At 40.2% G+C, this 26776-nt stretch overlaps 1 protein-coding gene across 2 annotated transcripts in view; it reads left to right on the top strand.

Annotated features, from left to right (window-relative positions):
• BLTP3B (bridge-like lipid transfer protein family member 3B) overlaps window positions 1–26776 on the top strand; it is a 106687-nt gene that overhangs the window by 8078 nt on the left and 71833 nt on the right. Inside the window, exons 2-3 of one of the 2 annotated variants that reach the window (XM_063646613.1) lie at window positions 6345–6490; window positions 26526–26688. In XM_063646613.1, coding sequence (XP_063502683.1) covers window positions 26626–26688 — 63 coding nt within the window. In that variant the 5' untranslated portion in view covers window positions 6345–6490; window positions 26526–26625. The remainder of the gene's footprint in view (window positions 1–6344; window positions 6491–26525; window positions 26689–26776) is intronic. The other variant, XM_054445659.2, reaches the window with a different exon arrangement.

The following is a 26776-nucleotide window of genomic DNA, read 5'->3' as shown; positions in this document are numbered from 1 at the left end:
GATCACTCTGGCAGCCATGTGGGAATTAAATAATAGAAGCACAAGGGCAGAAACAGGAACCCAATTAAGAGACGTTAACTATTCAGGTGAGGGAGAAGTTGGATTGAACGAAGGCAGATGCAGTGGAGTTGTTGAGATAGTGATAGTCAGGTTCTAGATGTATTTTGAAGGTAGAGACAGGATTGACCGACAGGTAAGATGTGGATTGATAGAGAAGAGAGGAGAGCAGTAATGGGTGACCATCCAGTTTTTGACATAAGCAACATAAGCAATGGAAAAGGTGGAATTGCTATAAACTAAATCGGAAAATTGGAGAAGACTGCAGGAGGAGCAGGCTTATGGGAGAAGATCAGGAGTTTGTTTTGGATATGTTCAGTTGGATGAAAGTTAGAATTTTTTTTTTTTTTGGAGACAGTGTCTCGTTCTGTCGCCCAGGCTGGAGTGCAGTGGCACAATCTCAGCTCACTGCAACCTCTGCCTCCTGGGTTCAAGTGATTCTCTGCCTCAGCCTCCCGAGTGGCTGGGATTACAGGCAGCCGCCACCATGTTTGGCTAATTTTTTAAAAAATTTTTAATTTTTAGTAGAGATGGGGTTTTACCATGTTGGCCAGGCTGGTCTCAAACTCCTGACCTCAAGTGATCCACCTGCCTCAGCTTCCCAAAGTGCTTGGGATTACAGGCCTGAGCCACTGCACCCAGCCTGAATGTTATTTAATTGGAGATGTCTTCCCTTTTATTTGTGATCTAATTTAGACTATACATGTTTTAATCTGACAACAATGGAAGTATGTTTGTGGTTATCCTTTGGCTTATGCAATAAATAATTACTGGGAAGTGAATTGTGAGTTGAATTTTCAGGGGTGGATTTTTTGCTATTGTTGGTTTTTTTTTTCCTTTTAAGTACATGCACTACAGTAGTCCTCCTCCATGGGCAGCACATTTCAAGACCCCCAGTGGATGCCTGAAACTGCAGATAGTACTGAACGATATGTATATTGTTTTTTTTTCTTTATGTACATCTCTCTGGTAAAGTTTAATTTATAAATTAGTCACGGTCAGAGATTAACAAAAACTAATATGAAATAGAAAAATTATAACAATATCTGTATATTGTAATAAAAGTTATGTGAATGTGATCTCTCTCTTTCTCAAACTGTCGTACTGTACCACAGGTAACTGAGACCATGGAAAGAGAAATCTTGGGTAAGGGAGGACTACTGTATACAGCAGGTGTCTTTCTCTTTCATATAAATTTCCAACTAAAACCGGATACTGATTTGGGTGCTTGGTCTAGGAGATGTTGTAATATTAGCATACTAGAATCCTGAAATCAGAAGGGATTTGTTCCTATCTCAGAGAAGGAAATTATTAAAACATTGACATTTGTGACTTGTCCAAGGTCTCACAGATAGTGTTGAATGGTAAAGTCACTGATCCAGTACCCTTTCATTGATTTTTCTATGCTGCCTTTTAAGGTGTTTCCTACTCACCCCCACCCCACCTCAACAGTTTGCTTTTCTTTTTACCCAGTTTTCAACACTACTCTTGTTTTACCATCCTGCTTTAGTATCCCTTAGGAGATTCTTTTATGACTTGAGAATCATTTGACTCTGCAGTCCTTTGAAGTTAGAGGAACATAATATTTTGACTCAGCATTTCTTGAAAGTTGGGGGATGTCTCAGGCCATTTTGTGTTGCTGTAAAAGATTATGGGGCTGGGTAATTTATTTTAAAAGTTAGGTTTTATTTATTTGTTTATTTATTTATTTATTTTTTTGAGACAGAGCCTCACTCCGTTGCCCAGGCTGGAGTGCAGTGGTGTGATCTCGGCTCACTGCAAGCTCCGCCTCCCGGGTTCGTGCCATTCTCCTGCCTCAACCTCCCGAGTAGCTGGGACTACAGGCACCTGCCACCACCCCCTGCTAAATTTTTTTATTTTTGTAGAGACAGGGTTTCACCGTGTTAGCCAGGACGGTCTCGATCTCCTGACTTCGTGATCCGCCTGCCTCAGCCTCCCAAAGTGCTGGGATTACAGATGTGAGCCACCGCGCCCAGCCTATTTATTCATTTTTGAGACAGAGTTTACTCTGTTGCTCAGGCTGGAGAACAGTGGCACAATCTCAGCTCACTGTAACCTCCACCTCTCAGGCTTAAGCAATTCTTATGCCTCAGCCTCCTGAGTAGCTGGGATTACAGTCATGTGCCACCACGCCTGGCTAATTTTTGTATTTTTAGTAGAGATGGGGTTTCACCGTGTTGGCTAGGCTGGTCTCAGACTCCTGGCCTCAAGTGATCCACCTGCCTTGGCCTCCCAAAGTGCTGGGATTACAGACGTGAGTCACCACACCCGGCCAAAAAAGAGGTTTATTTATAAAGAAAAGAGGTTTATTTAGCTCATGGTTCTACTGGCTGAGAAGTTCAAGGGCATGGTGCTGGCTTCCAGATAGGGCTTTTATGCTGCATGACAACATAGTGGAGAAGGTAAGGGGAAGCGGACACTTGAAGAGGGGAGAGCCTGAGGGATGTCCTGGCTTTATAACAGCCTACTCACGTGGGAACTACTTTATTTTCTGTGAGAGCTTACTACTGCAAGAACAATACCAAGCCATTTATGAAGAATCTGCCCCCATGACCCAAACACTTCCTACTAGGTGCCAGCCACCTCCCAACACTGTCACATTCGGGATCAGATTTCAACATGAATTTTGGTAGGGACAAATAAACCATATTCAGACTCTAGCAGGAAAACATAATTTATCTTTTTTTTCCTTTTCTTTTTTTGAATAATTTTCCTTTTTTGCAGTATTACACTTTGCTTTAGTACTGCAGTTTAAACACTTTTTAAATAAGTTGATCTCTTATCAAATACATGTGTTCTAAATTCTGCGTATTGTATGCTTAGGATGAATAATTTTTTTAACAGTGGGTATGGCTGGGCGCGGTGGTTCACGCCTGTAATCCCAGCACTTTGGGAGGCCAAGGCGGGTAGATCACCTGAGGTCAGGAGTTCGAGACCAGCCTGGCCAATATGGTGAAACCCCATCTCTACTTAAAAATACAAAAAATTAGCCGGGCATGGTGGCGTGTGCCTGTAGTCCCAGCTACTCAAGAGGCTGAGGCAGGAGAATTGCTTGAGCCCAGGAGGCGGAGGTTGCAGTGAGCTAAGATTGTGCCCCTGGACTCCAGCCTGGGCAACAGAGTGAGACTCCACCTCAAAAACAAAACGAAACAGTGGGTATTAGTGGCTGGAGTTTAGTTTGAATGTAAGTTACAAGTAAAAGACTTTTGGTTATTTTCATAAGTGAAAATCAAGTAGTTATATTAAAATCAAGTTATTCAAATAAAATTGAAGCCAGTATGATTCAGGATATAATTTATTGTTTGGTTTTTCAGACATTATATTCACTAATAGTTTGATTGACAGTTTATTGACTTATTTTAAGATTATTCCCAGCCAAGATGAATGCTGTGTATAAACTTTGAATTTCCATATTAGTTATCAACTAGGTTGAATTTGAACTTTATGCATATTTACTCTTTTTCTACCCAAAAATACTACTAAGAAAGAGATCTGGCTTCTTTTTACCACTACTAGTATAGCATCAAATGTTTTCCTTTACTGTTGTCTATTTGTAAATCTTTGAAAAAAATTTTTAATAAAATATATATATTTTAAAAGTTTAAATTAATTATTATTATTTTTTTTTTTTTTGAGACAGGGTCTTGCTCTGTCACCCAGGCTGGAGTGCAGTGGCAAGATTACATATCACTGCAGCCTCGACTTCCCAGGCTCTAGCAATCCTCCCACTTCAGCCTCCTGAGTAGTGGGGACCACAGGTGTGCACCACCTTGCCTGGTGAATTATTGTATTTTTGGTAGAGATGGGATTTTGCCATGTTGCCCAGGCTAGCCTCAAACTCTTGAGCTCAAGCAGTCCACCCACTTTGGCCTCCCAGAGTGCTGTGATTACAGGCATGAGCCACTGTTTGTAAATCTTCTGTGTGTACTTTTGTTGTTAGGGATGAGTATTTGGGAATAAACTTCATGATACCAGAAAATTCAGTGATTTTAAGATATGGCAAAAACTATATATATATATATGTATCTATGTATGTATGTATGTATGTATGTATATATGTATTTTTTTGAGATTGAGTTTCATTCTTGTCGCCCAGGCATGGAGCGACCTCAGTTTACTGCAACCTCCACTTCCTGGGTTCAAGTGATTCTCCTGCCTCAGCCTCCCAAGTAGCTGGGATTAGAGGTGCCTGCTACCACGCCCAGCTAATTTTTGTTTGTTTGGTTTTAGTAGAGACAGGGTTTCACCGTGTTGACCAGGCTGGTCTCAAACTCCTTACCTCAGGTGATCTGCCTGCCTTGGCCTCCCAAAGTGCTGGGATTACAGGCATGAGCCACCGCGCCCAGCCTCAACTTGTTACTTTTGCTGTGCTGCAACTTTATATATAACTGAAATGTACTATAAAGAGGGGCATCCATAAAATGTAAGATTTATCTTATTTTTAAAGAATATAGGTATTATTGAGTATGATTTTGATTATCCCCGTTGGTAGATTGTTCATTCCTACCAGTACTTAAGGAAGGTTCTGTAAAATATACAAATAAAATTAAGATATAGGAATGTCTTCTGGAAACAGTCTGGTAGATGAGTGAATAAATAGAATTCAAGATAGATAATGAATTTTATGAGAGAGTCACAAGCAAAACACTATGCAACCTTAACAGAGAGACAGTGAAACAGAGGTGGTCTGAATGTCAGTAAAGCTTGTAAAGAAATAATGAAATAAGGCCAGGTGTGGTGGCTCACACCTGTAATCCTAGCACTTTGGGAGGCCAAGGCGGGCGCATCACTTGAGGTCAGGAGTTCAAGACCAGCCTGGCCTACATGGTGAAACCCCGTTTCTGCTAAAAATACAAAACAATTAGCTGGGTGTAGTGGCGCATGCCTGTAATCCCAGATACTCAGGAGGCTGAGGCAGGAGAATCACTTGAACCAGGAAGTGGAGGCTTCAGTGAACCGAGGTCGTGCCACACTGCACTCCAGCCTGGGCAACAGAGTTAGACTCCGTCCTAAGAAAAAAAAAACAAAAGGACATAAATGACAGCTTGAGAGTAATAAAATAGTTATTAAATCTGTTTTCCTGGACTAGGGTGTGTATACAAAGGAAATATTTAAGGCAAATATCCAGAGAAGTTAAGGGTAAGTTTTTAGGTCCTCCAAATTTGGCTGCAGTTTTAATTTCCCATATTACAGTTTTCTCCTTTTTTTCCACCCATCTTTTGTTGTCTTATTCTTGCAGCCAAATTGTCTGCATCTCTTCATAATAGGCCTTCTTCTCTCAGCTTTTAGTAGTGCATTTTCCACGGGCAGCTTAAACGAGGCTAATCATTGGCCTCCTCCATTTTAAAACTCCTTTAGGTCTTAAAGCATATCCTGTTTGATTATTAAAACGAATGCTTTGTTTTTTGTTAATTGTGTGGATAGTCATCTCTTTAAGGGCAGAATCGCCCTGACAATGTTTTAGAAGCCAGGGGCTTTGCTTGTCTTGTTCCCCATTGTATCTTTAGCATCCGCCACAGGACTGCAGTACATAGTAGTTGTTCAAAAACATTTTTAACTGACCGGAGAAATAAATTTATACTACTTTGGCCTCCATAGAATACATAGAACATAAATTGGTTGCCCTGAATACATTTTTGGCAGGTTTAACTAGTTGACTCATATCCAGAAAATTTAGATTAAAAGCTTTTCTCCCCACCCCCCCGCTCCCCGCGAATACTATAGTTTTCCAATTTATTTTTGAGTATATAGATATGGCCTATTGCTGGATATCTCTTTGGTTTGTGGATTGTTTTTTATGGGTAGCTTTATGCCTCAGTATTCTCAGTGAAATGAAAATTACAGTTAAAAGTGGGGCTTTTGTCACTTAAACCAGTTTGATAATCTGTATGTGTAGATTGCTTGCTTTGTAGATTGCTTGTCTTAATTGATTTCATTTAATGTAAATTATACAGTTCAGCTTTTGTATAACTTCTACGACATAGTATCTCATTTTTGTTAATTGACAGTTTAATATAAAATTAAAAAGATAATGTGAATGTAATTGGGGAGTAGTAGTAACAGTGATAGAGAAAATGAAGAAAATCTTAAATGGTTAATTCATCTTAGAATTGAGGCAGTTTGCCTTTAGTTAATCCAATGTGAAATGCAACTGTATTTTTTTTCCAAAGGGCACCACAGCTAAATTTTTTTTATCATCATTCCTTTCCTCTTCCTTCCCTTAAACTTGCTCCCTTCTGTGTCCCCTGTGTACCCATTCCCTGCAGCGTTCCCTGCTGGCTGTGGTGGAGATTGGTGTGCTGTGAATTGCATAATCACCCAAATGAGTACCAGAGGAGTCTAAGAAACCCTGGCAACTGACTGCTTGCTTTCAACAGGAATAGGGACCTTTTTCTGAATTTCCTGCCCTCAGGTAATACTTCTATTCCCCATCTTTTTTTTTTTTTCATTCTATAAATGCAAGCACTTAATATGCCCCGCATAAAGATACTTTGAGAATATTTTCTTACTGTTTTAGTCAGATACCTATTTCATTTTCTTTACTATGTAGCTAGAGGCTCATGTAATTCCTCTCTGAGTGTCTTCTCTTACTTTTTTCTGAGATGGAGTCTCGCCCTGTAGTCAGTGTCTTTTCTAACAGATAAGGTTTGGCAACATACTTAAAGTTATAACCATCTCTTCCTGATGTTGCAAGAGAGTTTTGTAACTTCCTGCCAGCTGTTTGGAAATAGTAGTTAGCATTTGATCTACTTTTAAATGAATGGGTAAGGCTTCTTAGTCTAATGTAATTAGTGAGGTACAAAGGCTCCTTTGATAAAGAGGCTGTTTTGAATAATTCTCTCATTCATCATTGAGGGATTTAAGAATCTATTTTGTGTATTTAATGATAGTTATAATCTTTATCAAAGAGATTGAAATAAGTCTCACAAACAGCAGTGCAAATGGGATTCTTTTTTTGTTTTTTGAAGTGGTGGGAGTGGTGGGGGGAAAAGGTGTTGCTCCGTTGCCCAGGCTAGAGTGCAGTAGTGCAGTCACAGCTCATTATAACCTCAAACTCCTGGGCCCCAGTGATCCTCCTGCTTCAGCCACCAGAGTAGCTGGGACTACAGGCATGCACCCCATGCCTGGCTGAGTTTTTAAATTTTTATAGAGATGAAGTCTCACTATGTTGCCCAGGCTGGTCTCAGAACTCCTGGGCTCAAGCAGTCCTCCCACCTAGGCCTCCCAAAGTGCTGGGATTACAGGTATGCACCAGCATGCTCTGCCAGGATTCACTTTCGAAGAGTTTAAGGGTTTTACCGCATTCTCTTCTACCCTCTCCTGTCTTTTTAAAAATTTCATTATCAGGGAAAGCAATTATGTTATAAAACCAGGTTCTTGGAAATGGTGCTGAATTTCTTTCAATTTAGTAGGACTCAGAGAAAAACCTAGAAACTCATATCACTGAATACTTCTAATTCTTGGGAAATTTATCCACATAAATACTTTGAACTTCCAAAAGTCTTGTAATAAATTAATTAAATGCCACAAGTAGAATTGTGCAACTTATTGCATACTTACCTAAGAGTAATGGACAGTTGGGAAACTTGTTGGCTGTATGCTAAAGCAATTGTATAGGCCTAGTGGCCTAAATATTGTTTTACGTTCTTGTCTGCATTGATTCCATGCTTTCATTTAGGAACCTGGATCTCAAACAGAATTGCCAAGGGAAAGGTGCCAAGCTTTAACCTCAGGTAGAAACCTTTGAGATTCACTTTAGTATATTAATAGTTAAGGTCTTTTATTGTTTAAAATGGCTTTCAAGGATGGTTCTGATTTTGTGTATACCTCTAGCAAATCCTCTGAGACACTTGCTCGTGAAGTATAATCACAACTGTAGCCCTTTGTTTTTTCTAGATTATACCTCCTTAAAACATATCTTTTTTTTTTTTTTTTTTTTGGCCTGGTTTATGCTTAGCTTATTCAAGGTGAAGTGTTATGATTGTATTCCAAGTTTTAACCACAGCTATCCGTGTGTTTATTCAAATCACCTACCAAGATTAATTCCTTTTTCTTCTTTATCTTCCTGTTTTAATCAGTCATGATTACTTTATATTGAAATAACTATTGAACTTATCTTCTTTATCCTGAACCTAGGACGTAGCAGGCTGCTTGGAATAAAGTAGATATCAGTAAGATTTGAATATCTCTCATCACCAGATTTCATTAATTATTTATTGCATCAGTTGTTGCAACTAAACGCCAAGTATTTTCATCGCCTTTGGGTCTCATACTTCTGTATTCCATCCTTGGCACTGTTAAGAGAAAGGTGTTTCCAAAATGCTAATCTTAACATTTAATTTCTTGCTAAAAATCTTTTAATGGCTCCTGTTTAAGCTTTTTTTTTTTAATAAAAAATTTTGTTTATAACAGTAGAATTTTTGTGCCCAAAGAGATTTTGAAAGAGAACTTTACTACGTAAAGTAGACAAAAGTAGAGCTCCTCTAGTTGAATCAGTAATTGGATGGTGGGTGGTGGTGGTTCCTTTGGCATATTCTTTCTTTTTTTTTTTCTCCTCTCACTTGAGTTGAACCATGAGCAGTCTTCTTAGGGGCACTGTGGGAACAACATTGATGTATAGGTTGAAACCCATATTCCTTGGCATGGAAAAGAAGAGTCCTTCAAGATCTGGCTTCAGTTGGCTTCTCAAGGAATATTGTTTCTTTCCAAACTACCTGAGGCCTTATCTTACATCTGTGCCTACTGTGTGTGACCCTATAATCTTGAACATGCTGCTACTACCTCTGAAATGTCCTTCTCTCTGCCTTATTCACTTGGCAAAAACTTATTGTTAAAAATGTAGCTTGAGTGCTGCCTACTTTTATGAAGCCTTCCCAAAGTCTTCTTTACTATTTTCTTTATTTTAATAGATAGCCTCACTCTTTTGCCCAGGCTGTTCTCGAACTCCTGGGCTCAAGTGATCCTCCCACCTCAGCCTCCCAAAGTGTTGGGATTACAGGCATGAGCCACTGCGCCTGGATGTCTACTTTACTATTAACAGAATTGATCATCACCCTTTTCCTTGTGACTCCATTTTATCCTGTTGCCATTTTTATTGTATGACCTGTCACATAGTACCCAGCACATAGTAAGATCATAACATATTGCAATGATTTATTTATACGCTTGCTTCTAATAATAAAATGTGAAGTTCTTGAAAAACAGTAACTATTTCTTATTTGTTTAAATTTCTCAAGAGCCTAATGAGTGACTGGCAAATAGTAGGCACTCAGTTTTTGCTATGAAGGATATATGTCTAGTTGTGTCAGATCTTCTGATATTTCAATAAAATCTGGATGCCCACATTTTCTGCCCTGCCCTACCCCCCTCACTCTGTTGCCCATGCTGGAGTGCTATGGCGTGATCACAGCTCACTGCAACCTTGACCTCCCAGGCGTAAGTGATCCTTCTGCCTTACCCTCCCAAGTAGTTGAGACCACAGGTACATCACCATGCTCGGCTAATGTTTTATTGTTTCTAGAGATGGGGTCTCCCTATGTTTCCCAGACTGGTCTCAAACTCTTGCCCTCAGGTAATCCTCCTGCCTTGGGCCTCCCAAAGTGTTGAGATTGTAGTCGTTAGCCACCATACCCAGCCTGATGCCCAGATTTTTTTTTTTTTTTTTTAGATGGAAACCGGTCACTCTGTCACCCAGGCTGGAGTGCAGTGGTGCAATCTTGGCTCACTGTAGCCTCTGCCTCCCGGGTTCTAGTGATTCTCCTGCCTCAGCCTCCCTGAGTAGCTGGAATTACAGGTGTGCGCCCCCATGTCTGGCTAATTTTTGTATTTTTAGTAGAGACGGGGTTTCACCATGTTGGCCAGACTTATCTGGAACTCCTGACCTCAGGTGATCCGCCTATCTCGGCCTCCCAGAGTGCTGGGATTACAGGCGTGAGCCACTGTGCCCGGCCTCAATGCCCAGATTTTAATGTAAGGTCTACATATTTTTTTTTTTTTTTTTTTTTTTTTTAAGGCAGGGTCTCACTCTGTCACCCAGGTGGGAGTATAGTGGTGTGATCATAACTCAGTGCAACTTTTAACTCCTGGGATCAAACAATCCTTCTGCCTCAGCCTTCCAAGTGGCTAGGACTACAGGTGTGTGCCACCATGCCCAGCTAATTTTTATTTTTATTATTATTATTTTTTGAGATGGAGTCTCACTCTGTTTCCCAGGCTAGAGTGCAGTGGAGCAATCTTGGCTCACTGCAACCTCTGCCTCCTGGGTTAAAGTGATTCTCCTGTGTTAGCCTACTTGAACAGCTGGGATTACAGGCACACGCCACCACGCCCAGCTAATTTTTTTGTATTTTTAGTAGAGACGGGGTTTCACCATGTTGGTCAGGCTGGTCTCGAACTCCTGAGCTCGTGATCTACCCTCCTCAGCCTCCCAGAGTGCTGGGATCACAGGCGTGAGCCACCATGCCCAGCTAATTTTTATTTTTTAAAATATTTTGTAGAGACAGGATCTCTGTGTTGCCCAGGCTGGTCTCAAACTCCTGGTGTCAAGCAGTCCTCCTTGCCTCAGCCTCCCTCAGTGCTGGGATTACAGGCGTGAGCCACTGTGCCCTGCCTAGGTCTACCCATTTTTAATGGTTTTTATTTATTTATTTGAGAGACAAGGTCTCACTCTCTCTCCCAGACTGGAGTGCATGGTGTTATCATAGTGCACACTTAAATGCCGCCTCAAACTTCTTGGCTCAAGTGATCCTCCTGCCTCAGCCTCCGAAGTAGCTAGGTCTACAGGCATGCACCACCATGCCTGGGAATTAAAAAAAAAAAAAATTCTTGTAGAGATGGGGTCTTGCTATGTTTCCCAGGCTGATCTTGAACTCCTAGCTTCAAGCAGTCTTTCTGTCTTTGGCCTTCCAAAGTGTTGTGGGTACAGGCATGAGCCATAATGCCTATCCTATTTTAAAGGTTAACAACAAATTGAGATTTTTAAAAACACTGTGTGGGCCAAATAGTATTTGTGGGCAGACAGCTCACAGGCTGCCAGTTTGCATTCTTTCATTCTTTAAATGTTTATTTGGAAAAACTGGTTATATGAGATTGATTTTTTTTCATTACATGCATAATTACAAAAATAACCAAGCCAAACAAACTCTGTGTAAATTGAGAATGCATTTAAAAAAAAAAGGCAGTTTAAACCATTGGGAGCATACTTTGATTCTTGTTCCATTAACATTGTAGGTTTTAGTTTAAAAAATTTATGCCTTGACATTAATCAGACTCAAAGAGCCTGTCCGTCAGAAGTTCTGGAGGCCCAGACTTGCAACGGGTTTGGTGGGTGAGGACTGGGGTGTCGGAGGGCAGTCTTGGGACTGAGCCCTCAGCATGTGGGATTTGGGATCTGATACCATCTCCAGGTAGACAGTGTCTGAACTGAATTAGAGGGCACACAGCTGGTGTCCACTGCTTGGTGTGTGGGGGAGAAAACTCCACACACACGGTCACGGAATTTTTCTGTGTTGATGATTATTGTTGTGTGAGCAGAGGAAAAACATTGTTAGAGAGTTTCCCTGTACATTACAACACTCAGTTCCTTCTAAAATACCATTTTTTAAAATTGTTTTTGGCTCTGTCTGCCCTGACTATAGTAAGCCCTACAGGGCAAAGATCTTTGTCTGTCTGTTCTCTCATACCCAGATTGGTGTCTGCCACATAGTACGTCCTCAGTAAATATTTGTTGAATGTACACCTTTAATCTCTCAGACACTCTGCTAGGGACTGAGGACAAGATCCCTGCTCTCCTGGAGCTGATCATCTAGTTGGGGAGAGGCAAACATGTAAGAAGGCAAGTAATTGCAAATTCTGATAGACCAGGAAGATCAAAGTGGATGAAGCAAGCAGAGCATGGGAGGGGAGGGGAGGAGAGAGGAAAGAAGCTGCTCTGAAGGGGTGATGAATTAGGGTAAACCTAAGAGATGAGAAGGATGAGAGGGTGAAAAGCATGCCAGGCACAGGGAGCTGCATGTCCAACTGTTCTCAGGGGAGAAAGTTTGGCCTTCTCTAGGAACAGACGGAGAGAAGGCAAGGGATCCTAAGGGAGATGGTGCAAGGGCTTTTGGGCTTTGGGGGAGTTTGGGGTTTATCCAAAATGTAGTAGAGAAGAGGGTTCTTGAAGAGTTTTCAGCAGGGATGGGGCATGTGGGATTTGTGTAAAGCAGGGAGCAAACTATGGCTCAAGGGCCTGCTTTGGCTCACTGCCTGTTTTTGGAAACAAAGTTTTATTGGATCACAGACACACCATTAGTTTTCTTAGGAGCTACAAAGGCAGAATTGATGAAGAAAGAAAATGTTTATGCCTGGAATATGTGCTAAGTCTTACAAATTTACACTGAAGGCTCCTTGAGGGTAAGAGTTGCCATATACTGCTACAATGCCTAGTAAATGCTCAGTAAATATGGTTGAATTGAAAATTTATCAGTATGATAATTGAATGGTAACTGATCCTAAAATACCTCTTAAATTAAAATTGTACAGGTTTGATTATAGTCTGGGCTCTACTTTAGTGTGACCTTCAGCATTTGACTTAACCTCTCTAGGCTTCACATTCTCTACTATAAAATGAGGAGGTTGGATTAAATTATTTGATATTCTTTGTAGTATGAGGACTGCCTATGGCTCCACTTTTTTAAGCTTAAAATTGCTTCTAATATCGTCATTGGATGGCAGATGCAATGAGGTGGTTTTCAAAAGGCCATGGTTCTAATACCTTATATATTTTATTCCGTTGTATTTTATTAATAGTTAACAAGTTCATTTATTTTATTTTATTATTTGAGATGGAGTCTCACTGTTTTGCTCAGGCTGGTCTGGAACTCCTGGGCTTAAGTAATCCCACTTTAGCCTCCTTAGTATCTGGGATTACAAGCAGGCACCACCATGCCTGGCTAAATTCATTATTTTTAAAGATATTTATATATACACATATATGTGTGTATACATATATAGTATGTATATATCTTATTTGAACAGCTTTATTAAAATATAACTGATTTATAGGCAGTAAACTGCACATATTTAAGGTGTACAATTCGATGACTTTTTTTTTTTTTTTTTTTTTTTGAGACAGACTTTCGCTCTTGTTGCCCAGGTTGGAGTACAGTGGCACGATCTCAGCTCACTGCAGCCTCCGCCTCCTGGGTTCAAGCAATTCTCCTGCCTCAGCTTCCCAAGTAGCTGGGCTTACAGGTGGGTGCCACCACGCCCAGCTAATTTTGTACTTTTAGTAGAGACAGGGTTTCACCATGTTGGTCAGACTGGTCTTGAACTCCTGACCTCAGGTGATCCACCCTCCTCAGCCTCCCAAAGTGTTGGGATTACAAGCTTGAGCCACCATGCCTGGCCCGATGAAATTTTAACTTATATGTAATCTTATATGTAACTTATATGTAATACCATAATTAAGAAAATGAATATTCACCACCCTCAAAAGTTTCCTCATGCTCCTTTGTAATCCTCTCTCTCCTTCTGCCTCATTCCTGGGCAACCACTGATCTACTTTATATCACTTAGGTTAGTTTGCATTTTCTGTTTTTTTTCCCATGAGATGGAGTCTCACTCTTGTTGCCCAGGCTGGAGTGCAATGGCACTATCTCGGCTCACTGCAACCTCCACCTTCCAGGTTCAAGCAATTCTCCTGCCTCACCCTCCCGAGTAGCTGGGATTACAGGCATGTGCCACCACACCCCACTAAAAATTTTGTATTTTTAGTAGAGGTGGGGTTTCTCCATGTTGGTCAGGCTGGTCTCAAACTCCTGACCTCAGGTGATCCGCCCACCTCGGCCTCCCAAAGTGCTGGGATTACAGGCGTGTGCCACTGTGCCTGGCCTAGTTTGCATTTTCTAGATTTTTATATAAATATGCATTTTTTCCTGGCTTCTTTCACTCAGCATAATTATCTTGCAATTAATCTATTTTGTCATATGCATACATTCTTATTGCTGAGTATTCTATTGTGGATATGCCACAATTTATCTGTTTACCTTTTGATAGATATTTGGGTTGTGTCCGTTTGTCAGCTATTAGAAATAAAGCTATTATGAACATTCGTGTATAAATCTTCATGAGGACATAGTCCTTTCTCTCTCTCTCTCTCTTTTACATAATTGTATGTGCTATGTTTTCATATGAAGGACCTAAGCTTTTCATTCCTTTTAAGTAAATTCTTAGTAGTAGAATGGTTAGGTATATGCTAGGTATATGCATCACTTTAAAAACAAATTCCAAACAGCTTTCCAAAGTGGTTTCAACTTGTTCATTTTACATTCTCACAAATACGTATATGAGAGTTCCAGTTGCTCCATATCTTCACCAATACTCAGTATAGTTAGCCTTTTTAATTTTAGCTATTTTAGTGGATAAGTAGTGGTATCTTACTGTGGTTTTTAATTTGCAGTTTTCTAATGACTAATGTTGGGCATCTTTTCAAGTGCCTATCTGCCATCTGTGTCTTCTTTGGTTCCAAGGTCCCTTTAAATCTTTTGCCTATTTTATTTTTTATTTTTATTTTTTTCTTTTTTGAGATGGAATCTTGCTCTGTCGCCCAGGTTGGAGTGCAGTGGTGCAATCTTGGCTCACTGAAACCTCCACCTCCTAGGTTCAAGCAATTCTGCCTCAGCCTCCCGAGTAGCTGGGATTACAGGCGCCTGTCTCATGCTCAGCTAATTTTTGTATTTTTAGTAGAAATGAGGTTTCGCCATTTTGGCCATGCTGGTCTCAAACTACTTATCTCAGGTGATCCGCCTGCCTAGGCCTCCCAAAGTGCTGGGATTACAGGCGTGAGGCACCACGCCCAGGCCTTTTGCCTATTAGCGAATTGTCTTATTTTCAAGTTGTAAGAATTTAAAAAAAAATTGTAGGTACAAGTCTTTTTTCAAATATATGCTTTGGAAATATTTTCTCCCAGTCTACGATTGCCCTGTAGTTACAGTGTCTTTCGAAGGACAGAGGTTTTAATTTTGATGCACTAACTTATTTATTTTTTTCTCCTATGATTTGTGCATTTTTTGTTGCGTTAAATCTACCAAACTCAAGGTTACTAATATTTTCTTCTATATTTTCTTCAGAAGTTTTAAAATTGTAGTTCTTAGATTCAGGTCTGTGATAATTTAGAGTTAATTTTTGTTTATGGGGTGAGGTAAAGGTCAGGGATTTTTTTGTTTTTTGTTTTTTGTTTTTTGTTTTTTTTGCATATGGCTATAACATCATTCTGGTACCACTTCTTAAAAATATTATTTTCATTGACTTGTTTTTGCACCTTTGTTGGAAATTAGCTAACCATAAATTTGGGTCTTTTTCTGGACTTTGTATTTTATTGCATTTATTATTTATTTACACCCACCATTATCAGACTGCCTTGATTACTGTAGCTTTTAGATAAGTCTTGAAATTGGCAGTATAATGTTTCCAACTTTGTTCATCTTTTTCAGAGTTATTTTGGATATTCTAGGTCTTCTACATTTTCATGAAAATTTTAGAATCAGTATGTCATTTCTCTCAAAAAAGAAACCTGCTTGGGTTTTGCTTAGGGTTGCCTCGAATCTATAAGTCTTTTTGAGAGAATTGATGACATTTTAACAGTATTGAGTGTAATCCACTAATATGTTTTATTTCTTCATTTATTTAGATCTTCTTCAATTTCTTGCAACAGTATTTTGTAGTTTTCAGTTTCTAGGTCTTGCACACCTTTTGACAAATTTATCCCTAAAAATTTCATATTTCTTATGCTAATGTTAATGGTACTTTAAAATATTCAGTTTCTGATTATTGCTACATATAGAAACATAATTGGTTTCTTTATTTTTTATTTTATTTCATTTTTGAGACAGAGTCTTGCTCTGTCGCCAAGGCTGGAGTGCAGTGGCGCAATCTTGGCTCACTGCAACCTCCGCCTCCTGAGTTCAAGCAATTCTCCTGCCTCAGCCTCCCGAGTAGCTGGGACTACAGGTGCGTGCCAGTAAGCCCAGCTAATTTTTGTGTTTTTAGTAAAGACAGAGTTTCACCATGTGGCCAGGCTGGTCTTTGAACTCCTGACGTTGTGATCTGCCCGCCTTGGCCTCCCACAGTGCTGGAGTTAACAGGCATGAGCCACAACACCCAGCTGATTTCTTTATTATAATTTTTATTAAGTGAAATTTACATACAATAAAATGAATAAACTTTCCATAATCAGCTCTGATTTTTTAAAAATAAGCTTTTAATCTTAGAATAGTTATGGATTTATAGAAAGGCTGTGAAGATAATGCAGAATTCTCATACCCAACATTTAGTCTCTCTTACTATTAGCATTTTACATTCATATGGTTCGTCACAATTAACTAATGTTGATAATTATTATAGGCCATACTCTGTTCAAATTTCGTTAGTATTTCTTTTACCCATTGTCCTTTTTCTATTCCATGGTCCCATTCCAAATATATTACATTTAGTCATCATGTCTTTTTAGGCTCCTCTTGGTTGTGCCCATTTCTCAGACGTTCCTTGTTTTTGAAGACTTGAGAGTTTTTTGTTTTGTTTTGTTTTGAGATGGTCTCACTCAGTCTCCCAGACTGGAGTGCAGTAGTGTGATTATGACTAACTGCAGCCTCAACCTCCTGGGCTTAAGCAGTCCTCCTGCCTCAGCCTCCTGAGTAGCTAGAACTACAGGCATGCACCACTACGCCTGGCTAATTTTTTATTTTTTTGGAGAGGCATAAGCCACCGTGCCCAGCCAACCTTGAAAGTTTTGAGGAGACCTGGCCACGTGTTTTGTACAGTGTCCTTCAATTGGGGTTTGTCTGCTGTTTTCCTTTAAAAAAAAAAAAATACAAAAATTTATATAAAATTACTCATTTTTTTTTCTGGGACCAAGAGAAATGCAAATTTCAACTATGTCAGGCTATCTTTGGTTGCTCTATAAAATCGATACACATACAGTCCAGGATTGGTAAGAGTCGTATAAAAAAGGCATTCTTTGTATCTCCTCCACGATAAATCTGTGACTTTAAATCTGATGCATACAAATGAGTCCCCCAGATAACTTCCTAAAATGGAGATTTCTAGGCCCTGCTGCATATCAAGAGCACCAGAATCTCTGGGAATGGGCTTGAAATGGAGTAGTTTTAAAAAGCACCCCAAAGGCCGGGTGCGGTGGCTCACACCTGTAATCCCAGCACTTTGGGAGGCCACAGCAGGAGGATTGCTTGAGCCCAGGAGTTTGAGACCAGCCTGGGCAACATGGTGAGACCCCATCTCTACAAAAAAATTAAAAATGAGCTGGACGTGGTGGCTCATTTGAGCCATGTTGAGGAGGTCAAGGTGGAAGCAGAGGAGGTGGAGGCAGGGGAGGTGGAGGCAGGGGAGGATCTTAGGAGGTCGAGGCAGGGGAGGATCACTTGAGCCCAGGAGTTCAAGGCTGCAGTGAGCTGTGATCACACCACTGCCCTCCAGCCTGGGCGACAGAATGAGACTGCCTCAAAATAAATAAATAAAAAGTTCTGCAGGTAATTCTGAAGTCACTAGCGTATGTCTACCCTTTTTCTTAGGATTAGATTGGCATTAGGGGTTTTGGCAAGGAGACCACAGAGGTTAGTTAAGAGCTGTTTTTATTATGTCAAATCAGAGGTACATATTATCAACATGTCTTATTGCTGATGTTGACCTTGATAACCTGGCTGATATAGCATTTGCCAAGTTCTCCACTATAAAGTTATTCTTTCCCCGTTTTCATACTGAACATTTTGGAAGGAAGTACTATGTGCAGCCCTCACTAAAAGAATGAGGAGTTATGCTCCACCTCCCTGAGGCTAGAATATCTATGTAAATTTGTTGGAACTTTTCTGCCAGGCAGATTTCTCTATTTTCTCCAAGTTATTTATTTATTTAATCATATATTTATATTAGTGTAGACTTCTGTATTTTTATTTTATAGTTTGTGTTGTTATCCAGTACTGTTTTATTTATTTTGTTGCTCAGATTCTTTCAGCTTTGGCTATTGGTAATTCTTTCATATGGCTCCTCTGTCCCTTCAACTGATTTATTTTTATATTGGCCTTATATCCTACAACATTGCTACACTCATTTTTTAGTTCTGGCAATGTCTTTAATAATTCTGTATGATTTTCTACATAGGTGATCATGTCGTCTGGGGAAAAATAATTTTACTACTTTTCAAAACCAGATGCCTTTTATATATTTTTCTTACCTTATTGTGTTGGCTAGAACCTTCAATACATTGTTGGAAAAAAGTGATGAGAGCAAACACCCTTGCCTTGTCCCTGTCTTAGGGGAAAAGCAATTTTAGTCTTTTCTCATTACATGTAATTTTAGCTGTAGAATTTTTGTAGATGTCCTTTAGAGTTTTGGGGAAGTTCTCTTCTTTTCCTATCTTGAGAGTTATTTTTTCATGAATGGGTGTTGACTTTTGTAAAATGCTTTTTTGGGCTCTATTGAGAACATGATGTAATTTTACCTTTTTTTTTTTTCTTTTTTTTTGAGACAGGCTCTTGCTCTGTTGCCCAGGCTGGAGTGTGGTGGTATGAACTAGGCACCAACTCCACCTCCTGGGCTCAAATAATCCTCTCACATCAGCCTTCTGAGTAACTTGGACTACGGGCCCCTGCCACTATGCTTAGCTAACTTTTAATTTTTTGTACAGATGAGGTCTCACTACTTCTGGGCTCAAGCCATCCTCCCACGTCAGCTTCCCAAAGTGTCGGGATTACAGGCGTGAGCCACTGTGTCTGGCTAGATTTTACTTTTTTTTTTTTTTTTTTTTGAGACAGTCTCATTCTGTCACCCAGGCTGGAGTACATTGGCACCATCTCTGCTCACTGCAACCTCTGCCTCCTGGGTTCAAGCAATTCTCCTGCCTCAGCCTCCTGAGTAGCTGGGATTGCAGGTGTGCACCACCACACCCAGCTAACTTTTTTTGTATTTTTAGTAGAGATGGGATTTCACCATGTTGGCCAGGCTGGTCTTGAACTCCTGACCTTAGGTGATCTGCCTGCCTTAAAGTGCTGGGATTACAGGCGTGAGCCACCTCGCCTGGCCTAGATTTTACTTTTAATATGGTGAATTGCATTAGTTGGTTTTTGGTTTTAAACCAACCCTCATTTCTAGAATAAACACTTGGTCAAGATGTATTATACTTGTGTGTTTTTTTGTTTTTTGTTGGTTTTTTTTTTCCCCCCAGACAGGATCTCACTCTGTCACCAAGGCTGGAGTACAGTGGCACGATCACAGCTGTGCAGCCTCAATCTCCCGGGCTTGAGGGATCTTCCTGCCTCAGTCTCCCAGGTAGCTACAGGCATGTGCCACCATGCCTAGCTAATTTAAAAATTTTTTGTAGAGACAAGGTCTCACTATGTTGCCCAGGCTTGCCTGAAACTCCTGAGCTCAAGTGATCCACCTGGCTTTGGCCTCCCGAATTTCTGGGATTCCAGGTGTGAGCCACGACGCCCGGCCTATACTTATTTATTGTTTTAAACTTTAGTTCATACCTTGGCTTGTGAAATCATTTTAGTTATGATCACTATTTTATTTTTTGAGACAGAGTTTCACCCTGTCGCCTAGGCTGGAGTGTGGTGGTGTGATCTCAGCTCACTGCAACCTCTGCTTCCCAAGCTCAAGTGATTCTCCTGCCTCAGCCTCCCAAGTAGCTAGGATTACAGGCGCCTGCCACCACATCTGGCTAATTTTTGGTATTTTTAGTGGAGATGGGGTTTCGTCGTGTTGGACAGGCTGGTCTTGAACTGCTGACCTCAGGTGATCCATCCACCTTGGCCTTCCAAAGTGCTGAGATTACAGGCGTGAGCTACTGCGCCTGGCCGATCACTATTTTAAAAGACTGAAATAGAACATATCAGATGATTAAAATACTGCTTCATGAAATTTTGGGCCTTTTTTTGTGTGTACTTACTAAATTGTTATGTATAGTGTATTTCTTGCCTTAGGTTATGTCAAAAAATTTGAAAATCCCTTAACTAATTCACATTGTGAGCTTGGAGATAATCAAGTACCTCAAATAATGAAGTGTTGTATTAAAAGAGGTACACCAGGAGTGACGGGAGTGTAGGTGATTAAAAGAGAAAATGATGAAATAGGAGTTTCTGTAGAAAAGCCTTGATCCGTTTCTTAGTTTTGATTGAAGGGATCTTTATGGTTGCATGATGAGGTCCATGGGCTGTGAAAGGATGTAATTAGTTACAGATAATAACTTAGTGATCCAAGCCAAAGTACTTGGCAGTCTGTCAGATTTGGGGAAGTTTTTCTGAAAACATCTTCTCTTGTATGACTTTAAAATGTGGTTTTAAGGTATTTTCCCATCTGAAAGTATTGTTTTGAATAAAATCAAACAGAAGCTGTTAAATTCATTTGCTTACATAAAGATACTGATTCTTATAAAAACTCTTCATATGATAATGAGAATTTCATCCTTGTAGGGACACACAGTCTTGAGATACTAGCTAGTGATGTCAATTACTGGTTCATATTAAGGTTTTGAATTGGGCCCAGTTGAGAAGAATGGAAAATGATGGAGAATAATCTTTTCAGTACCTCTCAGTTCTAAACGTTATGGCTATGTGTTTCTCAGTCACTCTCTATTATTAATTTATAAGTTTGTTCCCAAAGTAGTCTGTTTGTTTCAAATTTCTGGAGGAAAGAATATGATCGAATAGCCTAGATGCCATGTCAACCTGTAGATCAATCACTATAACCAAGGAAGTATGTTAAAAAATATCTTAGTTGTGCATCTTTCCCCTGTATATACAGTTTTTCCCAGAGAAGAATGAATCACTGTTAGCTGGGTAGCCACTCCAAGACGTATTTATTAATAACAAGCTAAATAATTGAATTATAACCATTAAATATTGAATTACAGTGCTGAAATAATTTACTTTCTAGGTGACTAAAATTAATCATTTTCTTTAAGGCAGTGGTTCTTAGCATATTCTGTGTCCAAAAACCCCCTTTGAAAGTCTGATAAAATATTGTAGACTCTTTGAAGCCCATCTAATACCTGCAGATTAAGAGTGCCTACTTTTTAAGTTTATTAATGAAACAATCTATCATGCATTGTTAAATTCCCTGTAACATCTAGTTTTTCATGTTATACCATGAAATATTGTATAATGGGAATTGTTTTTTTCTTTTTTTTTTTTTTTAGTGAGACGGTGTCTCTATGTTGCCCAGACTAGTGTCAAACTCTTGGCCTCAAGTTATCTTCCTGCCTTGGCCTCCCAAAGTGCTGGGATTAGAGGCCTGAGCCAACCTGTCTGGCCTGTATCTTAGTCTTAATAATAGTGAACACTTACTGAGTTATTACTCCTATTGGGGATCATAACTAGCATCTTACAGGTTCTGAGTTAATCCTTAAAACAACTCTATGAGGCAGGTACTATTATCCCCATGTTACAGATGAGGAATCTGAGATATAGGTTAAATAGTAAGCAGTAGATAGCACTTTACCTCTTGTTGAGATGAGATTTTTTTTTTACACAGAGTCTTACGCTGTCTCCCAGGCTGGAGTGCGGTGGTGCAATCTCAGCTCACTGCAACCACTGCCTCCTGGGTTCAAGCGATTCTCCTGTCTCAGCCTCCAGAGTAGCTGGGATCCACACCCAGCTAATTTTTCTGTATTTTTAGTAGAGACGGGGTTTCGCCACTTTGGCCAGGCTGGTCTCGAACTCCTGACCTCAGGTGATGCAGCCACCTCGGCCTCCCAAAGTGCTGGTGTTACAGGCGTGAGCCACCGCACCCGGCTGAGATGAGATTCTTTTTGTGTGTGTGACAGGGTCTTACTCTGTCATCCAGGCTGGAGTGCAGTGGCGCTATCATGGTTCACTGCAGCCTCGACCTCCTGGGCTCAGGTGATCCTCCCACCTTAGCCTCATGGGTAGCTGGGACTACAGATGCATGCTACCATGCCTGGCTAAGTTTTGTATTTTTTGTAGAGATGGGGTTTTGTCATGTTACTCAAGCTAGTCTTGAATTCCTGGGCTCAAGCAATCCACTTGCCTCAGCCTCCCAGAGTGCTGGGATTACAGGCATGAGCTCCTGTGCCTAGCAAGCTGAGATTCTTTTTTTTTTTTTTTTTTTTGAGATGGAGTCTCGCTCTGTCACCAGGCAGGAGTGCAGTGGTGCAATCTCGGCTCACTGCCACCTCCGCCTCCCAGGTTCAGGCAGTTCTCCTGCTTCAGCCTCCTGAGATTCTTGGCTTTTTGTGCATTTATTCTCTGTTCCCTTAACCAAATTATAAATCTTTGATTATATGGACCTTTTTGTTTTGTTTTGTTTTGCCCTTAAATGTTTACTTAGTGCAGTGCACATAATTTAGACCCTAATAATGGTGTATTGATTGTAAAATGTATAATCTAAATCAAGTCTATTTTTTTTCATTTGCTTGGAAATTTTATTGCTGTTGTTAGCTATTATTTTTGTTTTTTTGTTTTGTCTTTGAGACAAAGGCTCTGTCACCCAGGCTGGAGTGCAGTGGCACAATTATGGATCACTGCAGCCTTGACCTCCCAGGCTCAAGCGATCCTCTCAGCTCAGTCCCCTCGGTAACTGGGACTACAGGAGTGTTCCACTATGCCTGGCTAATTCTTTTTTAAATTTTTTGTAGACACAGGGTCTCACTAATATAGTCACTCACTAATATATAGACCAGCCCAGGCTGGTCTCAAACTCTTGGGCTCAAGTGATCTTCTCGCCTTGGCCTCTCAAACTGCGGAGATTTCAAGCATGAGCCACTGCTCCTGGCTAAATTACATATATTTTAATCCTCCTCATTTTTCACTTTTGCTCTTGCCAGGCCAGTCTTTTTTGGTTTCTCTTGAACTTTTGTCTTTATAAAAGTGGTACATGCTCGTTATAGAATACTTATACAGGAAAGTATAAATAAGGAGAAGTAAATCTAGGCTGGGTGTGGTGGTTCACACCTGTAATCCCAGCACTTTGGGAGGCTGAGGCAGGAGGATCGCTTGACCCCAGGGATTCGATATCAGCCTGAGCAACATAGTGAGTCCCTGTCTTTAAAAAATAACTAGCTGGGGCTGAGCACGGTGGCTCATGCCTGTAATCCCAGCCAGCACTTTGGGAGGCCGAGGTGGATGGATCACAAGGTCGGGAGTTAGAGACCAGACTGACCAACATGGTGAAACCCCGTTTCTACTAAAAATACAAAAATTAGCTGGGTGTGGTGGTGCGTGCCTGTTATCCCAGCTTCTCAGGAGGTTGAGGCAGGAGAGTCGCTTGAACCCAGAAGGCAGAGGTTGCAATGAGCCGAGATTGCGCCACTGCACTCCAGCCTGGGTGACAGAGCAAGACTGTCTCAAACAAAACAAAACAAACAAAAAAAACCCAAAAAACTAGCTGAGCATGGTGGCATGTGCCCATGGTCCCAACTGCTTTGGAGGTGGAGGTTGCAGTGAGCCAAAATCAAACCACTGCACTCTAGCCTGGGCAACAGGGTGAGACCCTGTCTCAAAGTAAATTAAATAAATAAACAAATTAGCTGGGTGTGGTGGTCCCAGCTACTTGGAAAGCTGAGGTGGGAGTATCACCTGAGTCCAGGAGGTCGTGGTTGCAGTGAGCCATGATCACACCACTGCACTCCACCCTGGACAACAGAGCGAGACCCTGTCTCAAAAAAGCAAAAAAAAAAAAAAAAATCTAAAACCCCACCAGCCATAGGTAGTCATGGGATTTTATGATGCATTTTTTACATACTTGAAATTATAGCACATAATTTTGTGACTTGAATTTTCATCAAACATTATAATATAAGCATTTCTTTATATGATTGGCAACATATATTACTTGATATGTATGTATTAATAATATAGTGTATTATAATTAGATGGGTTATCCCTCTTGGGACATTTAGATTGTTTTTACTCTTTTTTTCTTGTAGGTATCCTTGAAATGAACATTCTTGTACATACCCAATCAAGGTGTTGCCTGATTTCTTCACTAACCATGCTTCACCTCCATCCCCATATTCCTCCGTGCCCAAGACTAAGAATATATAGTCAAATGTTAGAATATATAATCAAATGTTCTGTTTGAGTTACTCAGATTAGTCTGTTGTCCATCCTCCCTTCCCTATAAGTATTACAGGTTACAGTATTTCTGATATTTTTTCAATTCCACTTTATATCATGCTCCCTCCTGTCTTAGAACCTTTATGCATTTTATTCCTCTGCTTGGATTACTTTCTTTCCCTACCCCCTTTTCCTCCTTGCCTAGTTAACTTCTTCTCTTCCTTTAGATACCAGCTCAAAAGTCCCTGTTTCAGAGAAGCTCTGGATTAGAACTCCTGCTATATTCTCTCTCAGTTGTGCCATTTGATCTGTCTCACCAACTAAACTAAAAACTCCACAAGGGCAGGGACCTCAAGTGTACTGCTTCCCAGTATGTGTGTCTGCATAATGAATTCTCAATAAATACTTACTGAGTGTTGTCTTCTGGCTCTAATATTCTGCCTCAGGGAAGTGGCAGGGTTTTTGTTTGTTTGTTATCTATGGTTAGGAATGACATTCTATGAGAAAGCGTCGTGGTATTGAATCAAGCATGATCAGAAGCAAGTGTAATACAGCTCAGCATCATTGGTCAAAAATACATGTGTTAAATGATTATTGTATTTCTCAGTTGACATCCTGTGAGAAGATATGAATTCAGATAGAATCTGGCTCAAGAAATTCTGGTTTGGAGTCAGTGGAGAAACATGAGTTTATTGATTGGTATTCTTGTTGACAAGTAGGGCATGTGAATAACCCAGTATATAATGTTGCTTTATATTTAATTTCCAAAAAAAGTAAAGACTAACTCTTGTTAGCTAGTAGTTTAGTTTTTTCCAGTAATTTCACTTTGAAAAAGTATTTGTTGGGCATAGTTAGTAATTTTTTACTTTTTAGGGTTGTTTGGAAGATAAAGTAATGTATATGAACGTATTTCAAAGTAGATGTGTAATTTATTTTCATTGTTAGTTGTGATATTAGGCAAGTAAGTTCAAGTTTCTCCTTATGTTTACTTATTCAAAAATTGGGTTAAAATTAGTATAGACCCTAATAGGTTATCATGGGAACTAAATGAAATAGTCATGCATGTATGCCAAGAGCTTGGAACACAGTGAACCCTTGGAAAATGCTCACTGTTACGTTAATTATTTCCAATCTTTTTTTTTTTTTTTTTCCCTGAGACAGGGTCTCGCTGTGTCACCCAGGCTGGAGTGCAGTGGCACAATCTCAGCTCACCGCATCCTCCACCTCCTGGACTGAAGCGAAACTCCCACCTCAGCCTCCTGAATAGCTGGGACTACAGGCATGCGCCAACACGCCCAGCTAATATTTTTGTATTTTTAGTAGAGACCAGGTTTCACCATGTTGGCCAGGCTGGTCTTGAACTCCTGCCCTCAAGTGATCCGCCCTCCTCAGACTCCCAAAATGCTGGGATTATAGGTGTGAGCCACGCACCTGGCTGCCTTTATCATTTCTTTGTGTTACAAACATTCCAGTTACACACTTAATTACTTTAAAATGTACAATAAATTATTGTTGACTGTAGTCACTTTGTTGTGCTGTTCAATACTATATCTGTATTAGTCCGTTTTCATACTGCTATGAAGACATACCTGACACTGAGTAATTTATGAAGAAAGAAATTTAATTGGCTCACAGTTCTGCATGGCTGGGGAGGCCTCAGGAAACTCACAATCATGGTGGAAGGTGATGGTGAAGCAAGGCATGTCTTACATGGTGGCAGGAGGGAGAGAGAGAGAGAGAGAGAGAGAGAGGTGGGGGAAAACTGCCAAACACGTTTAAATCATCAGATCTTGTGAGAACTCACTCCCTAACTATCATGAGAACGGCATGGGAGAAACTACCCCCATGATCCAATCACCTCCCACCAGATCCTTCCCCTGACATGTGGGGATTACAATTTGAGATGAGATTTGGGTGGGGACACAGAGCCAAACCATATCAGTATCATATTCATTCTACCTAATTGTATTTTTGTACCCACTACCCATTCCCACCCCTGCTCCCCACCACTACCCTTTCCAGCCTCTGGTGACCATCGTTTCTACTCTTGATCTCCATGTGTTCAATTGTTTTAATGTTTAGCTCCCACAAATGAACAAGAGTGTGTAAAGTTTGTCTTTCTGTGCCTGGTTTGTTTCACTTAACTGTAATGTCCTCCAGTTCCATCCATGTTGTTGCAAATGACAGGATCTCATTCTTTTTTATGGCTGAATAATACTCCATCGTGTATATGTACCACATTTTCTTTATCCATTTGCGTTGATGGACATATGTTGCGTCCACTGCTATTATATTTTTAGTTCTCTGTATATTTGAAAAAATGACTCTGGAGTATAGTAACTGACACATAAATAAATGTCAATGTATATTCTCTTTCAGATTTACCAAAAATTTATCGCCTGACAAGATAAATCTAAGTACCCTTAAAGGAGAAGGTGAACTGAAGAATTTGGAGTTGGATGAAGAAGTACTCCAGAATATGTTGGATTTGCCGACATGGCTTGCTATCAACAAAGTTTTTTGTAATAAAGCGTCCATTAGGGTGAGACTTTGATATCTGTGGCTTGATATTTGTGGAAGGCCTTTCATGTTTTTCTTCTATATTTTGGCTCTATCTTTTAAAATACTTA

The sequence above is a fragment of the Pongo pygmaeus genome, chromosome 10 (assembly GCF_028885625.2).
Source record: "Pongo pygmaeus isolate AG05252 chromosome 10, NHGRI_mPonPyg2-v2.0_pri, whole genome shotgun sequence".
Lineage (NCBI taxonomy): Eukaryota > Metazoa > Chordata > Mammalia > Primates > Hominidae > Pongo > Pongo pygmaeus.
This window is presented reverse-complemented; position numbering and strand designations above follow the sequence as displayed.